General features: G+C 37.8%; 1 protein-coding gene across 1 annotated transcript in view; it reads right to left on the bottom strand.

Annotated features, from left to right (window-relative positions):
• Positions 1 to 20731, bottom strand: part of LOC126824038 (uncharacterized) — a 183324-nt gene that overhangs the window by 8336 nt on the left and 154257 nt on the right. The window contains exons 12-13 of the mRNA XM_050553188.2: positions 11832 to 11895; positions 5781 to 5843 (exon numbers count right to left, since the gene is read on the bottom strand). Of these exons, the coding sequence (XP_050409145.1) occupies positions 5781 to 5843; positions 11832 to 11895 (127 nt within the window). The remainder of the gene's footprint in view (positions 1 to 5780; positions 5844 to 11831; positions 11896 to 20731) is intronic.

Raw genomic sequence — 20731 nt, 5'->3', positions numbered from 1 at the left:
TCAACTTGATTATCACAGGTAGACATATTTGCCGGAAAACGTGAGACTTGGTATTTGCAATGATCGAGGAATCTGATAGGCTGTCAAGCTGGGTAAATACCCAATAGAAATTATTGCCGAAATAGGCAGGGTATTACGTGAAGGCCTTGATAAGATGTACGTAGTTAAAGCAAAATCAAGACTTCTATTGAAGATATACCTAATCTAGTTGTCCCTATTATCATGTTTTCTTTGTATATAGTTTATTACTACCCAATCCTTATTGCGTTTCATCCCCCGTTGATGGTTTTTAATGATTATCTCTCATTGTATATTAATGTTTTTCTTTGTATATAGTTTATTACTACCCAACCCTTATTGCGTTTCATCCCCCGTTGATGGTTTTTAATGATTATCTCTCATTGTATATTAATGTTTTTCTTTGTTTCATATTTTGTATATATATATCTTCACTGTACTATGGTTGTCATTCTTCGCTTGATAATGACGAGAGATATCTTTACTGTACTACGGTTGTCATTCTTCGCTTGATAACGACGAGAGATATCTTCACTGTACTTCGGTTGTCATTCTTCGCTTGATAACGACGAGAGATATCTTCACTGTACTTCGGTTGTCATTCTTCGCTTGATAACGACGAGAGATATCTTCACTGTACTACGGTTGTCATTCTTCGCTTGATAACGACGAGAGATATCTTCACTGTACTTCGGTTGTCATTCTTCGCTTGATAACGACGAGAGATATCTTCACTGTACTTCGGTTGTCATTCTTCGCTTGATAACGACAAGAGATATCTTCACTGTACTTCGGTTGTCATTCTTCGCTTGATAACGACGAGAGATATCTTCACTGTACTTCGGTTGTCATTCTTCGCTTGATAACCACGAGAGATATCTTCACTGTACTTCGGTTGTCATTCTTCGCTTGATAACGACGAGAGATATCTTCACTGTACTACGGTTGTCATTCTTCGCTTGATAACGACGAGAGATATCTTCACTGTACTACGGTTGTCATTCTTCGCTTGATAACGACGAGAGATATCTTCACTGTACTTCGGTTGTCAACGTCAACTTTATGGATATCTCTTCCTGAGCGTGTTCGACTTTCTCCATAATCTGGGTGGTGCAGAAAAATAGGAAGTTAGACCATGTTACCATTTGAACAGCCCCGGGGAAGAACGATCTAAGTCACTTTTTTAACGAACCCCAGTTAATGGCGCCATCTGGTAGCAAATTGTATAAGCTTTCTATGGAACAATCAATTTCTGGTAAAAACGATCGGAGTCACATTGAACCATGGCCCTTCTGAAATGACCTCCGGGACAAATACGTCCATTGTACCCTTTATTTGACCTTAATTTGGCTGAAAAGTGGAAGTCAGCTGTTGTACTGGTAATCATGATTCGTATTAAACATCATTTTGAAGTTGTAATTAAACCCACTCGTTGTTCTGTTCGTTCAAGCATTCTCGTCCAAAAGTCTGTTTTGCCTTTAAGATCGTTCTTCCCCTGGACTCTTTATTTACCTCTACACATGGAGATTTTTGTGGTGTTAATATTTCTATCTAGATCAGTCGTTTGTAATCTCTAACGTATTTAAAACATCAGACTGTGTTTATAATAAATCACCTGTTCTTACGTCAAGCTCCACTCCATCTGCCTTTAAACAACTGTAAACAAATACCCATTCTTATAGAATAAACTTCTAAACTATCCTCTCTTATGTTCCTTATTAAAGTCCAATGTTGTTAAAATCATACTGTTTAAACATGGTTTAAAACAACTGCTTTAATATCATTCAAGATTCGTAGATGGTATATCGATCGGTACCCGCAGAGTTATTGTGGAGATTGGCCACCACAGTCGGTTTACATATTCATTATTTCAGATTGCTTGACAGCTGTCAACAAGGGTTAAGGGTGTGGTATGCTTCTTAATTTCTGCCAAATTAATACATTAGTATCTATATCCTGAGGGCCAATTATAAGCTCAGCCCCTTTTCTGTATAATGAGGGCAACAATATAACATTTACTTTTAATCTAGACTTGATCAGTAATGTTCGTCCAGGAAAAATAGCACCACAGCTTTCAATCCAAAGTTTTATACATTTGAAGTTCTTTCACACATAAAAACTATAAATAAATAACTGGTCAATGTAACAAACAAGAGCCATGGTCTCCACATGGATTCTGTTAAAATTCAACCAATAGAATAATTTTGACCAGATCTCAATGATAAAAACCCACCACATCACCACGAAAGTTACAGTCCTTATTGTGGAATAATAAAAGTGACAGAGAGAGAGAGATAGATGGGGTTTAACGTCCACTCGACACATACTAGGTCATTTCAGGACTAACTTAATATGGTCTTTAGCAGTGGGAGAAAACCAAAGGACTTGGAGAAAACCCACGAGGTTGGACAGGCAACTCAATGACAGGCCTTATGATACTACGCACAAGTGATAACCACTCGGCCATCCATCCAAAAGGAAATTGTGTCCATAAGCTGATCTCAGTGATAAAAACCTTTACACAATGCAACTTACAGTCATTAATGATAAATATTACGAAGTAATAGCTTTTGTGATAGGGCTGTTCTTTCCTCCGTGACTACCATTTACAGGCACTTCCATTTCTTTTCTCCTTTTCCCGCCACTTGTACAGCACTTCTGTTTCCTCCCTCTTTGTCTCGCCACTAAGCTTCGCAGAGAATTTCTTCGGAGCGCAAAATTTAACGGTTAAGTTAAGCTCACCACCTCCCCTTTTTTCCACCCGCACTCTGTAATTTGGTTTCAGACTTATTATTTCCATTTGCGGGCTTACAGTCATTAATAATAATAATAATGAATATTTATATATGCTTATGGTGCAGGTTTATTTAGGTCTTCAGTTTTATAGTTCACTATTCATTATAAGTCCAAGCATTCAGAAAGCATTGAGTCGAGATATTCTGTGGGTGATTATTGTGATAGAGTAAGTTTTGTAATATTTTGTACATGAAGGGTGCTATAAGTCCAAATATTCTGAAAGCATTGAGCCGAGATATTCTGTGGGTGATTGCTGTGATATTGTAAGTTTTGTGATAATTTATACATGGCGGGTACTGTAAGTCCAAGCGTAATGGTAAAAATGAGAAAGGAATGTGCTATAAGTCCAAGCGTAATGGTAAAAGTGAAAAAAGGATGTGGCTACTTGTTTAAATGGAGTGTAATAAAAATGTTTATAATAAAAATAATGATGGAATCCAGTAACAAACATACCTGGTGTTTAAATTCTACAGACAAGACTGAAGAGGACGAGGTTAAACTATTAACGCAACATGCTCTCACGTAAATAAATAAAATATTTCTATTTCGTTACTTGGTTTGAGCATAGGAGAGAGAGAGAGAGAGAGAGAGAGAGAAATGGGGTTTAACGTCCACTCGACACAAACTAGATCATTTCGGGACTAACATATCGTTCAAATTTATTTCAAGAATTCGCTTGCGCGTAGGAGTCTTTGGCAGTGCGAGGAAACCTGAAATGGATGCCTGGCACCCCTACTACCTGAAATGGATGCCTGGCACCATCAACTGCCACACCACTCATTAATGTTGTCCAGAGAGCGTTTTTAGAGGTTAAACTAATTCTAGGGTACTGTTTGTAAGTCATTCAATAGTGAAGATTGTTGTTAATCGGCCAACTTTTGTGTCATTTCATCTTCTAGAAAGATGCAGTACTAATCCACAATGTAACCGGTTTTAGACACACGATTACTCACTTCCATTAAAGGCCCAAATTGTTAATGTATATCACTTACAATCGTCTAAAATATGTTTAACACAAACATTCATAAAGAATAGGCTGTGGGATATTTTAAATTTCATCAAAATAGGACAACATTGTGACCTTTAAGAGTGTCCACACCTGAAAGGATGTTCCGAAGGACGGACAGGGACCTTTTCATATTGTGTATTGTCTATTCTTAACCTTTAGTGTGGCTATCAGGACTATAAAATCTAATTTTAACCTTTATTGTGGTTATATAAGGACCATATAATCTATTCTGGCATGTTAGGGCTTTGAAATCTATTTGTAACCAGTATTCTGGCATGTTAGGGCTTTAAAATCTATTTTAACATGTATTCTGGCATGTTAGGGCTTTAAAATACATTTTTCACCTGAATTCTGGTATGTAGGCATTAAAATCTATTTTTGACCTGTATTCTGGCATGTTTGGGCATTAAAATGTATCTTTAACATGTATTTTGGCATGTTAGGGCTTTAAGACTGTGTTAGTGAAAAAGATGAAGATGATTAATATTCATTCCTCCAAAAAAACACCCACACACACAAAAACTTGTAACTACACATAAAATATACAACACTACAACAAAAATACTTCTTTAAAATGAACATCAATTCTCGAAGTTTGAAAAATGTCCATATATTAGGGACAAAAGAATGTTTTTAACATAAAAATTATGCATGCAAACATATTTTATAAGAGACATCTTTAAACGTTAACCCTTTAGCTTTTTGACGGACTGAAACCACCAGATACTACAGATACTCCTGTAACATTTAAACGATCCCTTGGCAGTTGGAATTTGATATAACAGAAGGGTATAAAATTTCCCTCATAGCACACTGTATGATGCATGCTTATCTTCATTAGCCCAGCCAGAACAGAGAGAGAGAAATGGGTTTTAACGTCCACTCGACACAAACTAGGTCATTTCGGGACTAACATATGGTTTAATTTTATTTACATAATTCGCTTGCACGTAGGGGTCTTTAGCAGTGGGAGGAAACCGGAGGACCCGGAGAAAACCCACGAGGTTGGACAGGCGACCCTACTCCTTGCCACGTACAACCGGGGATTCGAAACCACGCCAGTCGACTCAATGACAGACTTTATGATACAGCGCGCGCACACTAACCATTCAGCCATCCAACCCCCCCAGTCAGAACAGAACAGTAGGGTGTTAAACCCTATTTGATTTCATTTTCATGAATAACATTAAAGTATCTAAGGACTGAAATGAAATGGGATTAATCGTCCTACTGTTCTGCTCCGACTGGGCTAATGAAGATTGGTTATTTCAGTGAACATGTGTTGTCAATAGTTACATGCACCAAACGCTAAAGGGTTAACCATACAGGAACAGATTGATTTGAGCAAAAAGTGTGGGCGAAAAAATTAAATAAATAACGGTATATTTTGCCATTTTCAGTATCATTTTTATCAATATGCTTCATAGGTTACGTTTCAGAAATATTCCAAATCGTGTATGAAAAGTCTGCACAATTATCATTCACTTTCACCTAGTCTTGATCATGTAAGTCATTTTGATAAGACTTTCGTGGCTATTCATTCATCAACACCCCAAAGAACTAAACTACTTTGGCCTAATTAACCATTAAAACATGCATAAAAAAACTTGTCAAATTAAATCTGTGCCTTAGAATAATTCTAAGAATAATTTCAAAGCGACTATCTACGACCAGAATTTAAAAAATGCTATTAAAGCTAAAAGGAGTAAAGCATGAAAAGGAACTATCTTCCTGGGAGGAAAAACAGAATTTTAAGAATTTAATCTAAAATGGATTCAGACTACTGTTCTTATTTCCATCTCGACTCATTTCATTTTTGTCGAGTTAGCAGTCCTACCTGAAGACGAGGGACTAGACCCCTTTGAGTTGTTACCGCTGCTATCTCCGTGACGATGATGGCCGCTACATTTTGGATCGTTAGGACTTATTGAGGAGCTTGAAGCCGTACTGGACTTACTTGAAGATTTAGGAAGATCCGCCGCACACTTCAACAAACTATAAACAGGATCCACAACTTTCACTGAAAAACAAAAACAAACAAAAACATTAAAGGAGTAGTCCTAATAGAGAGAGAAATTAGGTTTAACGTCTACTCGACACAAATTAAGTCCTTTTGGAACTAACATGGGGTTCAATTTTAATACAACAATTCACTTGCGCGTAGGGGTATTTAGTAGTGGGAGGAAACCGGAGGACCCGGAAAAACCCACAAGGTTGGACAGGTGACCGTATTCCTTGTCACATAAAACTGGGGAATATGAGCAGAAGGACTAAAATGACGTCATTGATTGCTTATTTACGGAAAGTTACCACTACCCACGGAGAACGGCGGAAATTACTAATGTTGAAATTTACCTGTTGCAGGTAATATTGACATTTGGGTTCGGGTTATACTTATGGAAAGGATATGTTGACATAATTACTTGCATTATTTTAAAAAAAAAAATGATGCTTTTCCGGTGACCTTTAATGTTTAGTTTCAAACCGTTGAGAATCATAGAAAACAATTGAGTTTCTACTGTCGCATTGAGTGTAATTAAACCCAAAAAGTAAACCCATTATCTAATCTGCACAGACCATATCCTGAATGTGCTGAAGAATCTTCATGAATACAGGCTCAAGAAGGGTTACACCTGCTGTGATAACCTGAACATTGAAACAACCCTTTCAGTTTTCCAGTGACCCCCAACCCCACCACCATTTACAATATTCTTGAAAATAAATGAAATGAAATGAAATGGGGTTTAACGTCCTACTATTCTGCTCCTATGCTGGGCTAATGAAGATGGGCATACACCATACACCATACTACTCTTATATCAAATTCCAACTGCCAAGGGATCTTTTACGTGCATTCCAATATATACACGGGACCTTGGTTTTTCATCTCATCCGAAGGACTAGACAGCTGTCCTTGTCAGTCCCTCCGTCCTGCATCACTGACAAGGGGGAACCACGTCGGAAAATCTGGATGAACTTTCTCGGCCAATACAGGGATCCGACACCCGACCTAGCGAGCCATCATCAGTACCCACTTAGCCACGTGATCCCCCTTCTTGAAAATAGCACTAGACTTTTCTGTACTGTGCTGATAAACACCCCCCAAGTATTCCTGAATATAGCTCTGGACTGTTAAATACCCCCATGTTAGCATTCCTGAAAATAGCTCTGGATTAATGTGCTTTTAAATACCCTCTGTTAATATCCCTGAATATAGCTCTGGATTGATGTGCTGTTAAGTACCCCCCAATATTAGTATTCCTGAATATAGCTCTGGATTAATGTGCTTTTAAATATCCTGATTTTAATATTCCTGAATATAGCTCTGGACATTTCTGCGATCCTGTTACTGATAAATATTGTAACTGCACATTGTAGATTTATTAACCGACTGTTTTAAACAATCTGACAAAAGACAGAGCGTGGCATGATTCCAACTTGTTACATTGTAGGTAAAATAGTAACACCTGCCTCATAAAAACACGGAAATACGAGATGGTTGTTAACATTAAAACTATCAACACTGACGTCACAACATTTTACTTATGTCCTTAAAACTTTTTCTTTGGTGCATTTTACTAGCAGTAATTACCTCAAACTAGTGCAAACATGTCAAATATTAAATTGTTGGTAAATATGAGAGAGAAAGGCAGCGTTTAACATTAAATCAACAATAATTAGCTCATTTTGAGATGGAACATATGGTTTAATATCATTTCAATAATTTGCCTAGATATTAGGGTTTTTAGCAGTGGGTGGTTGGATAGCCGAATAGTTAGCGTGTGCGCGCTGTATCATAAGGTCTGTCATTGAGTCAACTGGCGTGGTTTTGTTTCCCCGGTTGTACCTGACACAAGGAGCAGGGTTGCCTGTCCAACCTCGTGAGTTTTCTCCAGATCTTCCAGTTTCCTCCCACTGCGCAAGCAAATTATAGAAATGAACTTGAATCATATGATAGTCCCAAAATGACCTAATTTGTGTCAGTGAATGTTAAACCACATTTTTCTCTCTCTCTCTCTTGCCTAGACATTAAGTGGGAGGAATCCGAAAGACGTGGAGTAAAACCACCACATTTAAGCAGGCTGAGATCCAAAGGCTGAGACTCAATATTGGGTGTTCCAGTACAGCTATTAGACATCGACAGTTCTTGCCGGGTTAATTAATGTCCTATATTCTGCTTCGACTGGGTTAATGAAGACAGGCATATGCCATGCAGTGTGCTATGAGGGAAATTTTGCCTACTCTTACATCAAATTCCAACTGTCAAGGGTTCTTTTACACGCACACCAAGGTGTACACGGGACCTCAGCTTTCTATCCCATCCAAATGGCTATACATTGTCTCTTGCCTGGCAAATCCTGATGAGACTTCTCAGCCAACACGTACTGGAATCGATCACAGGACCTAAAGGTTAGAGAGCCAACATCTTACTCACTGAGCCACTGTGGCTCCATCCAGAGAATGCCACAAGTTGATTGAAAATAAAGATATACCATACCCGATGAATTCAAGCCGGGAAATAAGACACCTGTGACAATGTCAGGCACCAAATCTCTCGTGCCTGTCATTATTTGTCCGGCACTGATTTGTCTTTTTTATTGATATCATCAATACATGTTCGACACTAAGTTGAAAATGTCAGGTACTATTTCGTTAGTGCCTGACATTTTGTCAGGTACATCTAAAACCGATATTTCCAGGCCTGCCAATGATTTAGAAACATGTTATAATTATTAGAAGTGGATGTATAAAATTCTTTCTGCCAATTAGCGGATGGAATGACATGGGTGAGGTTTTTATATAAAACATTAATTTGACATATGAGATTTCAGCAGGTGTTGCGATATTTATAAATGTATTTGAAAGTATATAAATAATATGACCACCTTCGAGGGTTACCGTTACTTATAGCAGCTTTTGTCGTACTTCTCATCAAATAATCATTTAGCGCACCTGGCTGGGTGCCAGCCCATTAAATATTTCTTTCACCTTATATCAGATATCCACTGCCAATAGGATACATGTTACACAATATTATTGCCCTGCGAATGTTTATTTGTTCGTTAAAATACTTCAATGAAGATAAATCATGGAAAAAAACTACTTTGAAGGTAATAAATAAATAAATACATAACTTTGAAATAAACTAGTGATCGATTACATTCATAGGAACTGGAATACAATTAGGTTTGACCTGGAATGAAATTGGGTTTAACTTCATATTTTTTCTGCACTTAATTGTATTTACAGTGTGCTATGAGAAAAACTTTGCTTCTCTTCATGAACTCTTTTTTTCGTCCCATTCAAACAACTAGATACTGCTCCTTGCCAAGCCCTTGGTTCTGCACCAATGACAAGGGAAAAACGCTCTGGGAAATCCTAAGAGACTTTCTCAGCGAACAACCGGAGTGAACCAAAGACTGAGTGAGCTAACAATGCTTCGTAGGTTATAAAGAACAGCGCAACACTGTGACTCATTGAATATGACTCAATAAATTCACAGTTTGGTCAAAGACTGAGTGAGCTAACAATGCTTCGTAGGTTATAAAGAACAGCGCAACACTGTGACTCATTGAATATGGCTCAATAAATTCACAGTTTGGTCAAAGACTGAGTGAGCTAACAATGCTTCGTAGGTTATAAAGAACAGCGCAACACTGTGACTCATTGAATATGGCTCAATAAATTCACAGTTTGGTCAAAGACTGAGTGAGCTAACAATGCTTCGTAGGTTATAAAGAACAGCGCAACACTGTGACTCATTGAATATGACTCAATAAATTCACAGTTTGGTCACAGTTTGGTCACAGTTTTGGCCAAGATAAGTAAGATGTTAATTCCCATTTCAGATTTCATTTCATTCAGATGAAAACCCATGAGGAAACCCATGAGGTTAGGCAGGCAACCCAACTCCTGGTTAGGGACAAGCCTGGAATTGAAGCCATGACTTCCTTAGAATACACATTTTATGATGTAAAACATGCACCCTATACCATTAAGCCACAGAGAGAGAGAGATAGAGAGAGAGAGAGAGAGAGAGTTTAATGTCCACTCAACACAATCTAAGCCATTTTGGGATTAACATCGTTAAATTTCTATTCAACAATTTGCTTGCAATGGGAGGAAACCTGAGGACCCTGAGCAAACTCATGACCCTACCCCTTATCACATACACGCGGGGAAAAGAAACTATACCACTGAACTCAAAGACAGACCATCACCCCCCCACCCCCACCCATTAAGCCACTGACCCTGATATACTGTCAATATGTTTATTAAATAAAAGATGCATTATGTAAGAGCTAAATCTGCTTATTGTAGGTCTTTTTTCTGGCTTCAAATGTTATATAAATTATAATTTAGACATTTATTAACATGATAAGTCCAAGATAAACTGGATGAGATATTAAGGGCCATATCTTCGTTAAATGTTAAAATTGAAAATCAAGACTTCATTTATTATCGTAGCAATGGTACTTGACAATTGTGACTATTTAGAGTCAAAATCTCAAGCACTCAGTTTTCAATTAATTACTTTTTCATTATGTATTTCTGAACTATCATAGCAAGAACAGTCAGCTCTTTATCTAAATCTTACATAATGCAGGTTTAAAAGAGAGAGAGAGAAATGGGGTTTAACGTCCCCTCGACACAAACTAGGTTATTTCGGGACTAACATATGGTTTAATTTTATTTCAATAATTCGCTTGTGCGTAGGGGTCTTTAGTAGTGGGAGGAAACCGGAGGACCCGGAGAAAACCCACGAGGTTGGACAGGCGACCCTACTCCTTGTCACGTACAACTGGGGATTCAAAACCACACCAGTTGACTCAATGATAGGCCTTATGATACTGCGCGTACCTGCTAACCATTCGGCCATCCAACAACCTGAATTTGATAAAAAAAAGTAGCTGATATCTATTGATGAAACAGGTAGGTACCTTTTCTAAAAAAACATAAAAAATTCATGTAATTTGAACCTCAATACCGAAATAGCAGATGGCCCACAGCGAAATGAAAATACCTGTATTTAGTTTAACATGTTTGACTCGACATCCTAACATGTTCACATCTTATCAAACCATGTTGTTGTTTCTAACTAAACTAATTCTATTTATTTGAACAAGCAGAGATTAAAAATAAACCAACATTTAGAAGATCTATTGGATAACAAACATTTAATACCAGTGTATTGGGGGGAGGGTAACATCATATATAGTAATGATGACTTGGAGGGGAAGAGGGTAACATGCTATATAGTAATGATGTCTTGGAGGGGAGGAGGGGGGGGATAGGGTAACATCCTATATAGTAATGATGACTTGGGGGGGGGGGGGTAACATCCTATATAGTAATGATGACTTGGGGGGGGGGGGGGTAACATCAACATCCTATATAGTAATGATGACGTGGAGGGGAGGAGGGTAACATCCTAAATAGTAATGATGACTAGGGGGGGGGGGGGTAACATGCTCTATAGTAATGATGACTTGGAGGGGGGGAGGGTAACATCCTATATAGTAATGATGACTTGGGGGGGGGGGGGTAACATGCTATATAGTAATGATGTCCTAGAAGTGGAGGGGGTGGGGGTGGGCAATATCTAGTTTTTAACTATTATATTGAGAACTGCCAGCTCTCTATCTAATCTCCCATAATGTATCTTTAATTTTATTGCGACACTGTATAATAAATATATACAAGGAATGCTTGGTAGCTTCAATGAGGGTATCAATGCTTTGAACATAAATGAGGTTATGAACAAATTCATGAGGTAAATGAGGTTATGGAAGTATTTACAGGGTAAATGAGGTTATGGAAGTATTTATGGGGTAAATGAGGTTAGGAAAGTATTTACGAGGTAAATGAGGTTATGAACAAAATCTTGAGGTAAATGAGGTTATGGAAATATTCACAATGTAAATGAGGTTATGAAAATATTCACGATATATACAAGGTTATGAAAGTATTCACAAGGTTGAATAATTATAAACCTTAAGTTTCTTACCTTCTTCAGTTTCTATCTCCTCTTCCTTTGAATCTTTTCGTCGGATTAAACTTCCTTTCTTTGTCTGAAAAGTTTATAGAAAATTTTTATTTTCATTTTAGGAATTCACCAATGATATCATTTGCAGTAAGTGCAGGGCCAACTGCTATTTTTCAGAACAGTTTAAAGACACCTCTAGCACAGTTGAAAGGTACAGAAAGTAGATTTTATATTCTAATAATTAAACACCCTCCAGCGGCAAAGTCATCCATGCTCGCTCTAAAATCATTGTTAAGAATTCTAGTGGAGCAAGTTTTAAAAATGTAAAGGATATGAACTCTATCCCTATTCTAATAATTAAACACCTTCCAGCAGCAAAGTTGTCCATGCTCGCTCTAAAATCATTGTTAACAAATCTAGTGGAGCTAGTTTTAAAAATGTAAAGAATATGAACTCTGTCCCAAGCGTTAACCGTCAAAATATGAATGGAAAAATAACTCAGCAAACTGCATTCAAAAATCCATAGGGTTCTTCCCTATACTTAAATGAACAAGCCCAAAATTTATAAACAGAGAATAACTCTATAATATGTTATCAATCAAAAACTTGATCTAGGTGTATAACAAGGTCATAGGGGCTTGGACAAGGGCCTTACTATCTAAAACCTTATAGCGGCATTAGGTAAGATCAGATCAGGGCCGGCGGAAGCAATTCTTGATTGGGGGGGCTTCCATCCTAGGTCCTTATAAGCGTGGGTCCAGGGGCCGCAATAACCTGGAGAAAAGAGTACTTGCGGCCAAATTATTGGGGGGCTAAAGCCCCCCACTCCGCCGGGCCTGCAGATAAAGAGCTAATAGTTAAAAAAATTGATAATGAAAAGAGAATATTTTGAAAATTTCTGTCCAATTACTACACTCTAAGCTAAGGAATCAGCGATACAATTATAGGCTAGCCACGATTGTCATCAATACCATTGATACAATGTGCCCCGATTGTCATAAATACCGTTGTTATGATAATAAACAAAGTCTCAATTATCGATTTTTATGGTAACCGCAGCCAGAACAAAAAGTATTTGAATCCAGTAAATATCGCAGGTATCCAAAGGCATCGCGAGTTGATTATGGTCTTGGTAGTTAATTAATGTCTAAGTAATAATTTAGATAACATTTCAGGCCTAAAGACAGACCTTCAATAGGCCGATTTAGCTCTTGTGTAATGCATGTTTAAATAATTACCTTATTAATTTTAACGATTATACGAGCTATTGCATACATCACGTTATTCAGTTTAACAAGATAAAACTTTATCTTTTTTAAATATAAATACATTCTGCACAGCCAGCTCCCATTGCGCTATTCTCTTTCACTGGAGCAACAATATACCATTTGGTAACACTTTAATCGCAGGCAACAGTTTATGATTGGATTTAAATATGGTGGATAAATCGTCAAGTGTATGTTTACTCTTTATAAAACACTGGATACTACTTCTAATTTGCGGAGTTCATATAGTAAGCTTACTCTTTCTAGAAGATCTGATACCACTTCTCATTTGATGAGTGCATATACATGTAGTAAGCTTACTCTTTCTAGAACACCTGATACCACTCCTCATTTGGGGAGTTCACATAGTATGTTTACTCTATCTAGAACACTTGACACCACTTCTTATCTGAGGAGTTTATGTCCTAATGAAGGTCTAGGAAAATGAGAGGGGTAGTTCACAAGGTGGGGTATGCTCTTCTGTTCTGGAACACCTGCTTCATTAGGAGGCTCACTTTTCATTTTTCTTTTTATATTCATGTTTAAGTTTCAAGGGTAAAAAAGAAAATAAATAGGTATATCCAAATAACTGATCAAAATTTCCTTTTATCATCCTGCTATAAACACCGGAACATTGTCCTGGATAATCCTGAAAGTTTATAATTATAAACGTATACTAACACCAAAAAACCTTTCTCAGACATATCATCAACATTTCTATACAAAATCAACACCTCAAAAGACAAATCCCATCTTCTATTTTCTTAGAAACATCTGTGAACGCAAGGCTACATTCCCCTGATCAAGTCCACATATTATTTTGTCAATGATCATTGACAAATCCAGTCTACGGTGTCCATACACAAAAAGCTATTTGGAATAGCACAGGATCATTTAAGAAGTCAAAAGTCAATTTCCATCTTCTGTTTTCGTTTAAACAATAAAACATGTATCTTGTCCTCAATTTTGATCAAACAAAATTACATTTGTCGCTATGTATTTATGGACTCTTCGAATTTTAATACCCGTTAATCTGAATGGTTCTATATATTAACATCAACTAATGAAATAATGAAAGGACTTAAGAAGCTGATGAAGGTGATTACAGAGGGCGTGTTATTAGACTTGAAGACCAGAAGCATTTATCTAATTAATTAAATCTGTATGTTGGTTAATGTCACACCTGTACAGGTAAATGTCAAGTCGCTGTAAACTCAAATATTATCAAAAAATAAATCTAATATACCGTTCTCACAGACGAGAACTAAGATTCTCAAAGATAACAAGGTACGTTATATTAACAAGGCAGTATTCTGAGATGCACCGGATATTGTTAAATGCCAAAGGCAGGTCAATCTACTAATTAGAAAGATAGTGCATACAATGCAAAATCCTATAAATGTAGCATAAATAATGTGTTTAAATTTACAAATTTCTACAATAATCTACAATTTTCTATATTAACAAGGCAATATTCTGTGATGTATAAAGAACATTGGATTTATCACTTTCTGCCATAGTAATGAGCATCACATACACCAAAAGATTTTGGAACCATGCCAGCATTAGGGTTTGGAATAGTTATGGAGCAGCACATATACCAAAAGGTATTTGGAATAGCACTGGATCATCAATGACATCAAAAGAGTTTTTGTTATAATTTAAATGTTCTGATTTAAGTTCAATAACCAGAACCCTAAAGCCTAATTGGTGTAAATGTACTCTTAACCATTCTACCAACCTGCCGGGGGGTTGGATGGCTTAGTGGTTAGCACGTGCGCGCTGTATCATTAAGTGTGTCATTGAGTCAACTGGCGTGGTTTCGAATCCCCGGTTGTACGTGACAAGGAGTAGGGTCGCCTGTCCAACCTCGTGGGTTTTCTCCGGGTCCTCCGGTTTTCTCCCACTGCTAAAGACCCCTACGCGCAAGCGAATTATGGAAATAAAATTGAACCATATGTTAGTCCCGAAATGACCTAGTTTGTGTCGAGTGGACGTTAAACCCCATTTCTCTCTCTCTCTCTACCAACCTGCCATCTATGTCATTAATAATATACGATGAACCTATCCCTACATATGGAATCAATTTAGATGCTGGAATCAATCTCATCTGATTTTTTTAAAACAACATTATCTTGAGCAGTACATATTGATCAAAAATAACATGACATACCAAGACCAATGGAAGATAACAATATATATTTGAATAAATACAGTTCGATCAAGGTAATGAAATGAAATGAAATGAAATGGGGTTTAACGTCCTACTGTTTTGCTCCTATGCTGGGCTAATGAAGACGGGCATACGCCATACAGTGTGCTATGAGGGAAATTTTGCCCAGGCAGCGGCACTATCGCCTACTCTTATATCGAATTCCAACTGCCAAGGGATCTTTTACGTGCATTCCAATGTATACACAAGACCTCGGTTTTTCGTCTCATCGGAAGGACTAGACAGCTGTCCTTGTCAGGTCCTCTGTCCTGCATCACTGACAAGGGGGAACCACGCCGGAAAATCTGGATGAACTTTCTCGGCCAATGCAGGGATCGGTTCGATCAAGGGATCTTTTATGTGCACGCCAATGTGTATATGGATCTTGATTTTCAATCCCACCCAAACTACTACACAGTGTCATTGTCAGCCCCTCCCCACCCCCCATCTGCATGTACTACTGACAAGGGGAAACCATGCGAGAAAATCCTGATGAACTTTCACAGCCAACACCGGGATCAAAACAATTTACACAAAAAAAGAGATCAAAGGATCAAACATGGACCACCCAAGGCTTCCAGCTTTGTCCTTAGATCTATGTGTTGAGCTACTCGTTTTGGGGAAATAAAATATAAATAAATTACCAAAGCACGTCCTGCATTTTTATCCATCTGATGATGTTATTTTCAATCGCCAAACTTAATGAAAAATTCACTGGTGCTGTAGGTTTCTCGCTATATAGAAGGTTTGAGTGCACTGTAGATGGCAAATAAGCTTGAAACAACAATCATTCAGACAGCAAAATTTGTGAAAATCCCAACAAAAGAGAGCAGGGCACTTGATATCTGAAAGTGTCAATCTCTCGTGTAATAAACTGGAAGTGAACAAAGATCCAAAACGATTCTTGATGATTGTCGTTGCTTGCTCAATCGCGGAACTGATTCCCCAACTCGCTTAATAATGAAGTCCTAATGGATTAGACTCAACTTAAGTTGAACCAATTTAGATAATTAACTAATAACAGAGTATTATGCCTACGTCAAAATCATTTACGTAATGAAAACAAATATAGATAAACTAAAAATACCCAACAGCACATCAACAAACTATATTGCGGCCTGGGAGGAGAAACAAAAAAGCGAGAAAGAGAGAGAGAGGGAGAGAGAGAGTGAGAGAGAGTGAGAGATAGAGAGAAATGGGGTTTCAGTCCACTCGACACAAACTAGGTCATTTCGGGACTAACATATGGTTTAATTTTATTTCAATAATTCACTTGCACGTAGGGGTCTTTAGCAGTGGGAGGAAACTGGAGGACCCGGAGAAAACCCACGAGGTTGGACAGGTGACCCTACTCCTTATCACTTACAACCGGGGAAACAAAAAAGCGAGATTCCCGAACACTGTGGCTTTAAAACAACCAATGATAGATTGAACTGAATTAAGAATACCAGGATTGCAGCCCAGAGATTATAATGGAACCAAATGAAGAGTTTAACATCCACAGGGTCATTTCAGGACTAACATATGGTTCATTTTTTTATTTCAATAATTTGCTTGTGCATTGTAACATACAAGTGATGAATGGAAATCATGCCATTTCAATTTTTTGCTAGCTCATAGGGAGGGGTCTTTAACTGTGGGAGGAAACCAGAGAGAGCAGAAGAAAAATCATGGAGTTTGACAGTCGACCCTACTCCATGACATGTAGAAACTTGAATTCGAAACAAAATCACTCGGCTCAATGACAGAGAAAGAGAGAGAGAGAGATGGGGTTTAACGTCCACTCGACACAAACTAAGTCAATGACAGAACTAATGATCTAACGTGCTCGCATTACACTATTCAAACACCTAACCCCCAGGCAGTGCCGGACTGGGCCCACCTGCCCACAGGTGAGCCTAAGCTCATTAAAAAAAAGTGGACCTAAGCATATGAAGAAAAAAGAAAAAATAAAAAAGACAAAAGAGAAAGAAAAAAGAAAAGGGAAAGAAAGGGGTGGGGGGGAGGGAAAGAAGGAAGGAGAGGACAGGACACAGGACAGGAGAAAGAAAAGATAGGAAAAAAATGGCTGACAAACAACACTAAAAAGGAAAAAACTTTTTGAATTTGACCTCATTATATTGAAAACTGTGTAATTCATCTTTTAACCTCTACTTAGTTCTTCATAATCGCCAAAGATTCTCGATATATTCTGTGATGTGCGTCAACAGAACTGTCACATACGTGTACTGTATGTATATTATAATTTGCATTATTTTCATCACGGAGAATAAAAGGTTTTTGTTCTTGACATTGAAGAGAATTCTCAAATTCATCTAATGATAGTGCTCTTAGGTCATTCTGTTATCTAATTGTATCAGGAAATCAAAAATTTGCCTTCTTCTGCTTTGGTCTGAAATGCTTGGAAAATGGGTTTGCAGTTGTCAATTTTCAAAATTTTCCTGGTGTGAAAGGCCAACAGACCCCCCTTGGACGTTCGGTACGCTTGTTACATTCTTCGGCACGTATCTGTGTGGGCCTTGGTCAATGACCTGACAGGTGGGTCTTTGTCCCACCAGTCCGGCACTGCCCCCAGGAACCAAGGGGGGTTGGATGGCCGAATGGTTAGCATGTGCACGCTGTATCATAAAGCCTGTCATTGAGTCGACTGGCATGGTTTCGAATCCCCGGTTGTACGTGACAAGGAGTAGGGTCATCTGTCCAACCTCGTGGGTTTTCTCCGGTTTCCTTCCACTGCTAAAAACCCCTATGCGCAAGCGAATTATATGTTAGTCCCGAAATGACCTAGTTTGTGTCGAGTGGACATTAAACCCCATTTCTCTCTCTCTCCCAGGAACCAAATATGTGACAAATTTATTTTTCTCTAGTTTATATTATTTTTATGACTGAAATGTTTAGTAGAAATTGGCGCATGTTCAGAAATTGTTTAGTCCTTTATCATAGACCTCACATTACCATGACAAACATCACTTGTGATTCGATTAAATATTTTCCTGTTTAAACATAAAAGTTCAATTTAGCATTGATGATGTCATTGTGACGTCAAAAATCTATTTTTAGAAACAGCTCCAAATGCTAAAATGATCATGATCAGCATAATTTATAGTACCCTGAATTGACATCAAGTTTTGAAGTTTTATGTTAGACTGTCTCAAATCGTCCTTAGACAACCTCATATCGTACTTTCACACGCACAATCGTCCTTAGACAGCATGAACTGGTAAATGTTCATAGAGAGAGAGAGAGAAATGGGGTTTAACATCCACTCAACACAAACTAGGTCATTTTGGAACTAACATATGGTTCAATTTTATTTCAATAATTCGCTTGCGTGTAGGGGTCTTTAGCAGTGGGAGGAAGTCGGTGGACCAAGAGAAAACCCACAAGGTTGGACAGCCGACCCTACTCCTTCTAACCGAAAACTGGGGAATCGAAACCACGCCAGTTGACTAAATGACAGACCTTATGATACAGCGTGCACATGTTATCCATTCGACAATCCAACCCCCCAAAATCTTCATATAATACAATAATAAGCTATTCACATATTTCAGTTGGTTTGAGGTGATCTAAGGAGATATATATACCAGTATTAATATCTCAAGTTTTAGATAAAATAACATAGTTTTTGTGTTGATTGGATGTTAAGCCCCATTTCTTTCTATCGCTAATTTGGAGGCACGGTGGCTAAGTGGGTAAAATGCTGGCTCGCTAGACAGGAGGTCACAGGTTTGAACCCGCTATTGAATGAGAAAGTACATCAGGAGTTTTCGGCATGGTTTCTCCTTGTCAGGGGTGCCGGATGGAGGCCCTGACAAGGACAGCCGTCTAGTCATTTGGATGGGACTAAAAAAAACGAGGTCCTGTGTAAACATTAGCGTGCATGTAAAAGATCCCTTGCCAATCAGAAATCGATATAAGAGTGGGCCATAGCGCCACTGTCTGGGCAAAATTTGCCTCATAGAACGCTGTCTGGCGTATACCCATCTTCATTAGCCAAGTCGGGGCAGAACAGTAGAACTTTAAAACCCCACAAGATGTCCTATCCTGCACATATGACAAGGGGGGACCACACCGGAAAATCCCGATGACCTTTCCCAACCATCACCTGGATGGAACACGGGACCTCCAGCATACTCACTGAACAACTGTAAACCAAAGTCATAAAATGTATTAATCTGATAAAAAATAAATAAAATATAAAACAATTACCAAAGTAGTGAAAATATTATCCAAAGTTCGTCCTGCATTTTTATCCATCTGAATAATTGGCATTGAAATTATTTAACAACTAATCTCTCAACTTGGTGACTGATTTCCTGACAGGTAGGTAGTCGAGATGTTGATTCTTCCGAGATTAAAAAATAAACGTATCGCTGACAAGCTCTGACACTTTCTAACAAATTGATGTATTTTTCAAATCTTTGAAAACAATCAAGATATAAACGTTCCCTGACAAGCTCTGAGAAATTGATATATATTCTAAAACAGTTCAAATCTTTGAAAACAATCAAAAAACGTCTTTATCTTCTTCCGAGATAAAAAAAAATAAACGTCCGCTGACAACCTCTGACAAATTGATGTTTTTGTACAATCGTTCGAATCTTTTAAAACAATCAAGAAACGGCTTTATCTTCTTATTGATATTTATACCCCCAGCTGGTGAGAAGAATATTTCGGTGAGACGATCCTACGTGATTCCGATTCAATATTGCACACCTATACCTATCACCACGACTACTAGCACATCACCTCGACTTTAAAAGAGAAACGTTGTCCTACTGTACCACAAAGAGATCTAGACAGCAGGCATCTGAGACGTGAATCAAGATCTTGGCAAAATATCACAATAATGTAACTATACCAGCGTCTATTTTTATTCCTAATTTTACAAATACAATGTAGAATGAAGTTGATGTAACTGTACATTTGTTTATATGTTATAGGTAAGTTAGGATTAAGTGTGTTTATGTCAAGTTTTGTGGATGAGAAAATAAAGAGATAATTATCACATTCTTCTATATTTAGAACCTGGTTGTATATATCTGTTGCTTTATTTTTTATTACAGAGAGAGAGAGAGAGAGAGAGAGAGAGATGGGGTTTAACATCCACTCGACACAAACTAGGTCATTTCAGGACTAACATATGGTTCAATTTTATTTCAATAATTCGCTTGTGCATAGGGTCTTTACTAGTGGGAGGAAACTGTACACCCAGGGAATCGAAACCACTCCACTTGACTCAATGACAGACCTTATGATACAGTGCGCACATGTTAACCATTTTGCCACCCAGTCCCCCTAAATAATCACATAAATGATATTTACTATATAAATATGGTTGAAGTATCATGTTGATGAAACGTTAAAGTAGCTTAGTCTCTAACTCAATATCATCCAAAGTCTTGGAGAGAGAGTAGAATATATGAGCTGTGTGGAGATTA

This window comes from Patella vulgata, chromosome 6, assembly GCF_932274485.2.
Source record: "Patella vulgata chromosome 6, xgPatVulg1.2, whole genome shotgun sequence".
Classification (NCBI taxonomy): Eukaryota; Metazoa; Mollusca; class Gastropoda; family Patellidae; genus Patella; species Patella vulgata.
The sequence above is the reverse complement of the archived record's forward strand: the minus strand, read 5'-3'. Positions and strand labels throughout refer to the sequence as shown.